Source organism: Epinephelus lanceolatus, chromosome 23 (genome assembly GCF_041903045.1).
Source record: "Epinephelus lanceolatus isolate andai-2023 chromosome 23, ASM4190304v1, whole genome shotgun sequence".
Taxonomy (NCBI): domain Eukaryota; kingdom Metazoa; phylum Chordata; class Actinopteri; order Perciformes; family Serranidae; genus Epinephelus; species Epinephelus lanceolatus.
In genome coordinates, this window is record NC_135756.1 from 7,396,214 (window position 1) to 7,408,282 (window position 12,069).

At 43.4% G+C, this 12,069-nt stretch overlaps 1 protein-coding gene across 1 annotated transcript in view; it reads right to left on the bottom strand.

Moving 5' to 3' along the window:
- The window catches only part of fgd6 (FYVE, RhoGEF and PH domain containing 6), a 31,777-nt gene extending 20,215 nt beyond the window's left edge, over window positions 1–11,562 (bottom strand). The window contains exons 1-3 of the mRNA XM_033615272.2: window positions 11,422–11,562; window positions 7,449–9,495; window positions 1,305–1,416 (exon numbers count right to left, since the gene is read on the bottom strand). Coding sequence (XP_033471163.2) covers window positions 1,305–1,416; window positions 7,449–9,495; window positions 11,422–11,431 — 2,169 coding nt within the window. The 5' untranslated portion in view covers window positions 11,432–11,562. The remainder of the gene's footprint in view (window positions 1–1,304; window positions 1,417–7,448; window positions 9,496–11,421) is intronic.
- Window positions 11,563–12,069: the final 507 nt, after the last annotated feature.

Consider the following 12,069-nt stretch of genomic DNA (forward strand, 5'->3'; position numbering starts at 1 on the left):
TGTCAAGTGAATGCAATACGCTTCTGTAGATTTCTGTTCTATCCCCCCTCAGTATTAAGACATAACGAATGGACTATAGCTTATGAATGAGTGGAAGATTTCTTCTTCCTTAAAAGTACCCAGGCTCTCCAGGAATCAAAGTTAAGGATCATCATTAAAAGACGATCATGGACATTAAGGACCTATTATCCATGATACTACACTGTAACCTTGTTTCTTTTCATTTTCTGTGTTACAAGATGTTAAGCATTTCACCTGTTGTTATTGGTTTTGTCTGCTTTTTTCTTTCCATAAAAAGTAATAAAAATAAAGCATAACATAAAGAAATAAGATTAATCAATAGCTCCTTTCACACATGAACTGCAAACCTGGAATTATGTCAACATTACCCAGAGGAGCTGTATGTAAGAACTTCCCAATCAGCTGGACATTAAACGGCTGCTAGTTCCCCAGTGCAAAGTCCGTGTAATGTCCATTTGAGCCCAGCTGTTAATAGAGCAGGTAGTTGACGGGAGTGTTCACGACGTTTCTATCGCAAAACCAGAAGACAACTAACATCTAAGGGTGAATATAAAGGATCGTTTACATGAGGACGACAACGAAAATATCTAACCTGTGAGATGACGAGATTTGGGAACTTCCATCGATACGGGCAAAAACTGAAATGACAGACAAATTCAAGGAACGGCAAGAGACCTGGCTGCATGACAACGGTGCAATCTGCATCAAGTCCTGCCTCCTGCACGCTCTGTGTGGGCATTACCCCTCACCCAAACCAAGAGAGTATTTCCAGTAGTTCACAACTGTTCTGACACAGACTATCTCCTGTTGTGTGCTACATGTGTGTAAGGTGATCCTCTGGACACTGTTCAGAGATCAAATGAGAAAATGGCTAATGTATGGGAAACAATGGATTACAGTATGAAGTCGTCTGGTGGGAGGGGCTTAGGACAGAGAGGGGAGAGCTGCGGGAGAAGGGTGTCTTTTTAAAATCTGCTGTTTCGTTGCGCTAAAATCATCTGTTTATGTTTTAGGAGTGAGCTGCTGTAGAAAAACACAAGAACAAGGATGTTTAACTAGATGTGTGCTGTAATAAGTCAACTCCACTGGTGCAAACTGGTAGCATGTTGATACAGAAACATTTGAATTGGTTTTAGTAGCGGCCTAAACAAGCACAGAAATGATCCGTCATCCGGTGCTGGCAAATGTTTCAGTTTCAGTTTTAACCATACCTCAGTAAGTCATCACTTTATAGGAATTTCTGTAAACTGACTGAATTCCCCTCACAGGCGCGAGGTGATTACCTGTCGGCCCGCCTCGTCCAGGTGTTCCTTACTGGAGGCGGAGCTGTTGTCCTCTTCATCTGAACTGTGGATCTCCTCCTCCTCAGAGTGGACGTCCTGCCCCAGCCAGTCACTGCACACACCACACATTCAACAGAGACAGAGGTTAAACACGGCACACGCAGCAGAATTCAGCTTCACTTTAGAGGAAATGTCTGAATGTGTGAACGCTGAGCGGGGCAGGGTTGCAGAGGAGTGTGAGTCCAGACAAACACTCCCTGGATGAATAAAGATTAAAGGTTTGTACAAGAGGGGGACTTTATGATGAACTCAACACACTTAGTCTTGACTCACTGGAAGCCTGTGAGTCAGGACAAGAGAGAAGCTCATGTAGAGGTGTTGTACAGTGGAAGATTATGATTACACCGTGACAACATCTGAGCTTTAAATCCCCGGCGTGAGGTAAAACATAGACAAGACTGATCAATGACAGAGTTTAGGACAGTATTATTAGATTAAAGGGTCATAAACAACCCCCCAAAATAAGAAAAAGAATCCAATTTGTTGCGTGCTATCATTTTTACAATTAGACAGTTATTCAATTAGTTGATGGACACAAAAATAATAATAAAAAGGGACAGTTTGGATCTTTTGAAGTGGAGTTGTATGAGGTACTTATCATAGTACCAACACAGAAGTTAAGCAACGTATTGCTGTGGACGGGGCAGCAGCAAAATGTATTTTAGCCACCTAAAAAAAAATCAGTATCAGTTTAAGTCTACACTATATTGAGAGTATATTCCCTGCTTTACTTTTCTGTCACATAGCCCTTTCCGAAAAGGGAAGCTGATAAGAGCTTCAGTTCCCTATCTCCGCTCCTGTCAAAACCACCAGACTCCATTGACAAAACCAGCAATTTTGGCTCGTAGAACACAGCAGCTGCTGGTGTACCTCTGCCTCTATCAGCTAGTTTGATTGTGTCGCTGTGTGACTTTGGTGAGTCCGAACGTAGCCTTTAAAACATCAAAGTCGGGCAAGAACAGAAACAAGCTAACTGATCGAGGCAGCAGTAGACCAGCAGCTCCTGTGTTCAGTGATAATAAATCACTGTTTTTCTCAATGGAGTCTGGCTTTGAAGAGAGCGATGAACGGCTTGAGCTCCAGTAGGACATCACTGTCTGGTCGGATGGTAAAGTGGTGAAAATATTCTAAATATAGCGACACTTAAAGTGATATTGAATTTTTTTGGTGGCTTACATACATTTTGCTGCTGCCCCTGTTCACAGCCTTTGTGATGGTACTCCTGCCTGCTTCTTTACATTGACTGTAGGTAATACACTGACTGTGGGTAAGTACCTCATACAACCCCACTTCAAAGGGTGAATGGGCCCAAAAACATTTAAAAATAAAAAATAAACATAAAAAAACTAAGTTAAATTGTTATTTTCAAAGTTTAGATCATTAATAAACATGTAAACTTAAAAAATTCTCACAGTATAAGGACACTGTAAACACCTGAACACAAACTATATCTACTGAGTCTTCACCCTCAGCTAAACAGCCTCGTCCTGTATTAGAAAAGTAGGCAGTCAAAACAACCAAAGAGCTAACAGAACAATGGCCAAGGGTCAGGAAAAAGTAAAAAACACTTAATTTGTCAATAAAATCAGCCCGTTACATATATTTGATTGTTAAAAAGTATTTAAAAAAATGCATAATACAAAGAATTGTTAAGAAAGGTTCCTAATAATATCAGGAAAACTCATCTCTGATGCAACATTCAGAGGAAATAATCTGCTCATAATTCATCCAAAATGATGTGTTACACAAAATTCCTGCAGCGACTGTGTTATTATTTATCTTAACTTTACGGGTTATTAGTCGTCAGGGAGTCAGGGATCGTCTGTTTACTCAATGATAGCAAAGGGGTCAGTTTTGGAACCAGTGTTTTAGTATCTTCTATTCTTTTTCTTTTTAATTCCACCAAACAGATTAAAACCTGCGTCTTTCTAAGGCGAGCTGCTGGCAGCGAGACAACATGCTGGCTCTGCTCTACCCACGAAAAGTGTTGTCTGCCAGGTTGGTACAAGCACCAACATGTGTTTGTGTGTCACTAATGTTTTGATCTCCTCTGTACAATTAAACTGTCTGATTTCAAAGAAATGAGGAGGAATTAATGTGATTTGATTTCAGCCCCGCCATGCTGCTGCTGTTCCTCCCTCCTTACACCTCTCTCTGTACAGCAGCTTGTAGAAGTTTGGCGCAAAGGGTGATGGCTCAGAATAAATATTAGATAGGAAAGACTGCGGGACTCCAAAAATCCTCAAATTTCCTTTCACTCTCATCAGCAATCGCCCACTCTCTCCACTTCCTTGTTTTTCTTATGTGCCTCCCGACAGTTTCTTTTACCTAAATCGTAACACACACTCTTCCTCTTTCCCACCCTCCTCTCCTAACTTCTTTCTCCCTTATGCTTTCTCTATAGTGGAGCATTCCAACACACTGGATCAGGCACAGAGCACCACTTGTTTACAGCCTGAGGCTACTTACATAAACTTAACAGGCTCAGATGCCTGGGAAACACTACAGATTGACTCGCTCCTTCTTCCTCCTCTCCAGCACAGAACCCTCGGCTAACCACTCTGCATACCAGACTGAATTAAGAAGCAGGGTACATCTTAATTGTTTTAACGGCCGATTTCATGCCAGCATGCCGCATCGGCACCTAGCGTGGCCTCGACCTCATCACTCGTGGTGCCACAGTCTGACAGAGGAAACAGGATGCATGGCACCTATCATGGGAACAGCTCCTCATTGCCTGGGCCTCATGTCAAGAACAGAGTGGCTCAGTGGGATCTTAATAGCACGAATGGGACAGGGGGAATCTGCTGGTGATGTCTCGGCTGTTCAGTTTACACATGTAACACACTAATTCTTGCAATTAATTAGCTATTTGAGTGGTTTACGGAGCAAAATGCCAAAGATTCTCTAGTTTTAGTTTCTTAAAGAGACAGTTCATCCCATATTTTCCTCTTACCTGTTGAGCAGTTTCAAGTAGGAACTATTTTCTTTCTACCGAACTACAACCATTAACCGTGTCACCACGCAGAAGGAAGTGTGCATCTACTGCTAGCTCAACTAGCACCCCTGAGCTAGCTACTTTACAGACCACCCGAAGAGGACGCCATTAATGTTTACATCTTGTGCTGACACAAGCATCTCGTCCATGAGTAGATGCGCACTTCTGCGAGGTGATACAGCTGGTGGGTATAGTTCAGTAGAAAGAAAATAGTTCCTACATGAAACTGCTCACAACAAGGTCTGTGGATTATCTTGAGTAAACTGCTGATATCTCAAACACTCTACAACTCACAACAAAACAATCTAGACTCATAAGGAGCACTACAGGTTAGGGCTGGGCGATATGACTAAAATCTCATATCCCGATATAGTTCATTTCATATCCCCCTAATGATACATATCCCAATATAGCACATTTTAATCCAATGAATAAAAAGTTGATTGATTTTTGGGTGAACTGTCCCTTTAAAGCTGCACAAATCAATATTTTTACATTAAAATGGATCAAATGATTGCATTATTATTTTGATTATTCCACTGTGAAGAGGGCTAGTTGAAGCCACAAACCCACAGAGCATTACCACTCGACTCAGCTCTACAGATCGTTTTAGCCTCTTTCAGCTTCACTGTTTTGCTTCACTGCTCTCATCAGTGTCGTTTACAGTGAAACATTCTGCCATAAACCCACTGCACACCACCTGAACGGCACTCCACAGTGAATAGAGAAAGTTAGCAACACACTGGTGAACACAGTGGAGCATTTACCTGCTAAAGAGACATATGTCCCCAGGAAGGAGTTGGTGTGGAGACCAAAAGAGAGCTAAAAGTACAGGTAAACATTGGACTTAAATTCCTCAGGTGGCCAGACACATGACTCCAAATGAAAGATTACTATCACTTTAAGAAGGTGATATGTCAATTGTTGTACTTAAAGCTTGTTCTGGTGCCCCAAGTGGCCAGAAAAAACAAACTGACTCACACAACGGAGTGTCTTCTGGTTTTGGTCAAAAAAGCTATCTGAATAAGTTTCCTTTTTAGAAACTTTAGTTCAGTTACCAAACAATTAATCAGTTAATTGAAAAATAAGTTCCAAATTAACAAATTATAAAGACAATTATTAGTTGCCGATCAATTTAATACCACCGCCAATGTTTCACTGAAGAGGTGATTATTGTGCCAAGTAGTCAGATTGGTATTGGAACATCTGTAGGGCTGGGTACCAATCTTGGTACATGAAGGTCCCAAGTGAATTACGTTTGTACTACCAAGTACTGATTCATGTTAAATCTATCAGTGCCAAACTGTGGTGCCTAAGAGCACATCAAGGTGAGAATGCTGGGTTTAGACAAGAGGCGAAAGTTCCACGAGCCATTGAAGCTCGGAGGTTGGCAACAGAGCTCTGAGGAGCCACCACGTTCAACTTGAGCTATCTGCTGTGTTGTTTCAGCTTCTAGTCTATTTTCTGTTTTTTTATTATCTTGGTAATAGCCGAGTCAGTGATCTCTTATAAGTCTCATCTTAAAACATAATTTTATCGGAGAGCCTTTCCTAATTTTACTTGAGTTTTAAGTTCATTTAAACGTCTTTTATTTCCTTGATTTTTATACACCAAAATGTTTTTATTCGTTTCTTTTACAATCTCTTGTTTCTATGACTTGTCTGTCTTATTTGTTGCCTTGTATGCCAGGAGCATGTTCATTGCTTGAGGAGGTTTTGTAGTAATAAATGTTTTGTTCATCTTCCCACGATAAATCATGTCAAGTTTATTAATTCATCTATGTGCAAACTGCTGCTTCTTCACAGGTGTGATACTGACAGACGACTAACTTGTTCATTCACCGGGATGAGAACTAAACTCAAACCAGAGACACAGAGGAGAAAAAGTGGAGTGATGAGGTTAGGAAGAGGCTAAACGCAGTGCGAGGGCGTGCAGGCTGAGGAGGAGGAGGCTGGTGGTTGCTGGAGGTTTATTTTCCCTGTTCTAGAGAGCTGTGTGGCGTTTCTGCGATTCTCAGACATTTCCTGCCCTGGCCACTGAAAATAACCCACAGGAAAACAGGCCGACCTGCTGCACATCAATGTTCTATTCAAATCCAATGCCACTGGCTCAAAGGCCGACTTTCACACTCTTGTAAAGGCGAACCGCTAATGTCACCTGTGCAACCTGTCGCACGCAGAGGTTCCCACACTGAAGCTACGGGTCACCTGAAATTACAGGGTGGCAGCAGGACTTGTACAGCGGCTCTGGAGCTCGGCCTACGACAACTCTCAGGCTCCTTTTTTTCCTCACACACACACACACACACACACACAGCCATTGTTTACAGCATAAAAGTGTCTCTTTACTTGAACTCAGCTGGGAAAGTTCTTTGATAAAAGCTGTTTAACACACGTTTTAGTATTTTCTATTAGATAGAGAGATTATTCTGACTCAGATGATGAATTGTCTTTAGAGAACACACCTGTGACGATTTAGAAAGATGAGTAAAGACAAGATAATCTATTAGAATATCTATTAGATTAATCTATTAGTTGGTGGATAAAATAAATAAACAACTATTTTGATAATCACTTAATGGTCATTTAGTAGATGTAACATATTTTAGTGCACTGTTTAGCTGTAAAATGAGAATGTTTGTGGTTCGGTTCAATCAAACTCAAGCTTGTTTGCCCCCTCAGTGTGGTTCGTTTGGGCAGGTGTGAACACAGCAATCACACTCAGGTGTGCACCAAAACAACCAGACCAGTCCGGTAACACACGAACTCTGGTGTGCTTCGTTTGTGGTGAGAACGTGTTCCGACCTGGTTTGACTAAAATGAACAATGACAGCAATATAGTCCACGATGTGCAGCACTAAAATCAACCTGCGTAGTTGTCCCTCCATTGTGACATTAGAAAGTGTCACATTTATCTTGCAAGCGTACTCTTCTTCAACGTTTGCTTTACTTCCTGGATTTTTCCCACATGGAAATTCTGACCAATCAAGAGCAGCTTTCTCAATATTAAAAAAATAGATAGATTAATCCATTATAAAAAATAATCACAAAATCTTTACAAACTTCTAAACATGTAAAGTACCGTACCTCTCGTACTCGTGGTCGTGACACCTGTGATAGGGATCCTGCACCTCATAGATGTCTGAATCGTCTTCATCGTGGTCATGTGACCAGCCCAGCCTCCCACTGTGAAACGGCAGGTTCATGTACTCGGGGATCTCCTCATACAAAGGCACGTTCTCGTACTCCACTGACCCATCTCCGTTTTCACCACAGATATCAGACTCCACTATGCAGCTATTGGGCCGCTCCAGGCTTCTCTCCCCCCGGTTCGACTCCACGCTGGTACAGTCCAGGGACTGCCCTCCCTTGGCCAGCAGCTTTGGCAGCATCTTGACAGACAGCCGGAGCTCCAGCAGCTTCCGGAAAGAGAGGCTCCTCTTCTGAGAGTCGGCCCGGGTTGCCAGGTCAGCTGCAGAGAAGGACTGCGCCCTCTGCTTCCCCCCCAGCGCTGGAGCTCGACCCTTTGGCGGCACGCTGCTCCTGGTGGGCATCTGCCGGCTGAAGAAGGTCACGCAGGGTCGGGTGAAACGCCAGGCTGCCTTCTCCTGAGGAGGCGCAGGCAGCTCTCTCATCGGGGTGTTAGCATGTGGAGGTGCAGGGGGGCAGATGGAAGGCAGAGGGGGCGCTGGGAGGCTGTGTCGCTGAGGTTTCCTGGGCGGCGCCCTCGGTGACTGCTGATCCTCGGTGGAAAAGGCTTTCCTCACGTTAACCAGAGGATGACAGCCGAGTTTGAGCTGCTTTGGGAGGCTGTGGGTGATCGGGTAGCGCTCAAAGTCGCCGTACCCGTCCTCTTCATCCTCCTCCACCTGGTGCTCCTCGCCATCTTTCTTGTGGCTCACTGAGTCAGCATGTGAGAGCTGCACTAAGGAGTGGGAGGTGTTTTTGTTAAGAGACGGGGGCATGTGCGATGTTCTGTGAAGGCGAGGTGACAGGGAGGTCTGTCGAGGAGGGGGGACGGGTGCGTCTTTCTCATCATCCTCCAAACCTGAGTCTTTTTGGGGTAAAAGGTCGTCACATGTGTCCTGTTTGAGCTCTTCGCCGTCCAAACTGAGAGACAGACCAGCTAGACTCAGTTTACCCTCATCTTCTTGTAAGTCAAGCCCTTGTTTCTGTTCCTCCGTCACCTGATCCTGGGCACTGCCCTCCACGCCATCCTGCCTCACCAGGGCTGGCTTCTTAAGTCTGCGTGGCTGAGGGACCGGGAGAGGCTTACTGGGGGCAGCAGGGACCTGCAGATCAGGGTGTATCCTGGTAGGAGATGATTTGCTGAAAGGCTCACTGCAGTCTACCTGAAAGGACTCTGCAGAGGAAGCATGAGAAACGACGCCGGGGGAGAAAATGATGCTGCCTGCAACATCACAGGCCAACTTAAAGTCTGTTACATCTCTGCGTTGGGTCTCAATGTGTACATCCGCTTTAGAAACATCAGGATCAGCAGCAGCACTTTCCTGGTGTTTTAAAGTCTCTGAAGCTCTCTGCTCCTCTTTGTTCACCCTGTCCAGGTGTCTCTGTCTTTGAGGTTTATCCCTCGTCTTTCTGCTAATCCCTCCACCTTCACCCTTCTCCACAGCTACTCCCTCCTCCCAATTCTCTGCTTTCTCTTGCTGCCTTGTCCCGTCCGCAGAAATCCCATTTTGCAACGGCCCTTTTTGCAAATTGCTTCCAAACTCAGTTCTGTTTCCGTTTTCGAGACGCTGGCACTGGGAACAGTCCTGCAGCCCACACGAGCAGGTGGGAATGATGTAATCCGAGTCACGTTTGTTCGCTTCTGATAAAATCCCATTCCTGGAGTTGAGAAGCGAGAGGCTATCTCCCAAAGCTTCCTGAGATAGGATAAGGGGTTCACCGGGTTTGGGCGGCGGGGGTGAAACAGGGGGAGACGAGGCTGTGGATTTGGGAATGCACGGTTTGGGAGCGACAGTCGGTTTTGTCCTCTTGAGGGTGGCAGGGGAGGGTTGGGAGACGACGGAAGACTGGGAGAGAAGGCCCGGTTTGGGGGCGATGGGCGGGGGAGAAGGTTTGGTGGTGGCAGGGAGTTTAGGTTTGGGAGCTAATGGAGGCTTCTTCACACCTGCATGTAGAGAAGAGGGAGGAGATTTACAGAAACGCCAAAAATCATTTACTCACACTTCCTTTTACATGAATCACACAACTCCAACATGACATTTAAAAACATGCTTCATCCACACTTTAAGCATCGACAGCTGCGAGCTGTGGTTAATGCTCAGGTCAAGGGGTCACGCTTCGGGTCAGAGGGGACGAAATGAGGGGTGGAGTAACGTGTGAAATAAATAAAGGGATCAAAATGAGGATTTACTCTTGTACATCTGCTCAACCATCCATTTTTGTGTATAATAATTATCTAATAAAGGAGTGCAGAGGGGCTTACATCTTAGTCATGGCAGCAAATACAAAGTAAAACTGGATTATTCTATTCACATTCACAATTGAATTTGCTTCCTCCCTACTGTTCTTGAGAGAGCTTGGCATGCTTGGCATATCTTTAATTCTTGCCTTAATTAAATTGTATAAACTTCACCAGCAGCAGGCAGTATTATAATCATAATGGGTATATTTCTATTTTCTGTCCTCCTACTGTCAACTGCTCCTGACAGATTGTGTTTGGGCATTTCTAGAAGTCATGGTTTCCCTTTAATGTCTGTTAGAGACTTATATTGTTGTCAGAGCTGAGTTATACTTAAGTGTATTGTAAAGTATGTATTCTCAAGCCACATGCTACTAAATATACCCTGTAAACAAATACAAATGCTGTACTAATATTTGAAGTAGATAAGACAATCACTATGTCACTGATTAACCTGGTTAAATAAAGTTTTAAATAAAAAACAGACTCTCTCCACTAATAAAAAAGTTGTGAATTGAGATTGTAGGCGATATTTTCCGCTCTACTGGCTCAAACTCTTGGCTGGCCGACACCACGAGAAGTGGAGTCATCGAGCGGATGTTTCCGAAAAGGCCAACGACCAAAAAACCGCTCTGCCCCCAGTACATGCTGCTGCTCTGCCTTGGCAGTGAGAGCCTCGATCCAAACTCTGTTCAAAAATCAATCAATATAAAGTCAATGCGCTGAAAAGCAGAAATACCTACGTTAAGGGGCAGTTATTAACAACTATTACTAAACATTGGCACACACTTGTCAATTCGGCTTACACTTCCTGTTAGAAAAATTCGACTTTAAGAAGTGGTTCACACAAATTGCTACCAAAATTCAAGTGATAATTCAGTGATGAGAAAGGAGAATGGGTTCAAAACGTTATCCAGATGTTACTTGTAACCTTTATATGTAAGCCGAATTTGCCAGTGCATGATAACGATGCTATCAAAGTTGATAAACTATGTCTTCGGGGATATAAATCTACTAATAAGCGAAATAATATTAAACGGCTATATTTTAAGCGGAGTTTGGCCTTATGTTTTCGCTGTGGGGCAACGCCAGGTATCAGGACTAAAACCGCTCATGTCGTGGAAAGACCAACAATCAAAATAACTCCATCATATATATCCAGTTTCTCTGAGAGCATCCCTCTTTATCCAGGCTGCTTAAATGTGTTTTCTATGAGATGTTAACCCTGCAGCTTACTATTGAGCCCGACTTGTTGCATCAACAGCAGGACAGATGTTTTAAGACAAAGGATTTAACCCCCTCCAGCTGCAACAGTAGCTGTAATATCAAACGGAAAGGACATTTCTGGTTATGAGTTATGATGGCGTTTTTTAGAAAGCACTCACACTGAGGTCGAGCCTGTCCTCTTTCATATCTTTTTGAAAGCTGTTATTAAGAAAAACTGTAATTAACTGAGACAGAGTAAAAAATAGAGTGGATGCTATCGTCCGTTATGACAGTTAAAATGCGCAGTTTTTACCACTTTACGCGAATAAACTCTTGAAGTATTTGCATTTAGTTTTATCTAGCCAAAAGAGGCGCTTGCACAGCAGGATTTTAGCTAAGTAAAGTTAGCTCCCCCACGAAACAAACCTGTGCTCATGACTCCCGACTTGCTCCTTTCTCCATGAGTAAATTTACTTTCAATGGAAATGCGAGAAAATCTGCGTTTTTCCCTCCGTCGACACCATTGTCAGTTAGAAAACCACTCCAGAGAGAAAACATGCAGATCCATCGCTGTTGTTCCTTATCTCGCCAGCGGATGCACCGATAAACTCTTTACGCCTGTTACTTTTTCCATTTTTCCCCAAGTTTTCAGCCACGGTGCTTTTCCCAACAACGTCAAGCAGGACACGACAAAACGTCCTACTTCCGTTTGCGCATTTCAAAATAAATCCATCGTCGAAGAAGTTCTGGTGTATTTTTTGTAATATAACGTAAACCACTGAAGTAAGCACACACATATGTTAGACTGTATATTTTGAATGAATATAAACGCAAGAAATGCTGCTGTGTCGCTAAAATTCCGTTTCACACATTGTTAAAAGCGTGTACTTTTTATTTTGAAGGCAATTTCTGTTGTTAGCTAGCTAACTTCCGCTAACTTTACACCCCATCTTCTTGCCTGCCGTTCCAAACGGTTGGTCCACTGCCTCTCGCGCCCACTAGAGGCGCTCTAAACTGGCACGAGCACTTTTTTTAAGCATAGGGTTTTCTTGTTTGTTTTTTTTTGTTTTTTTA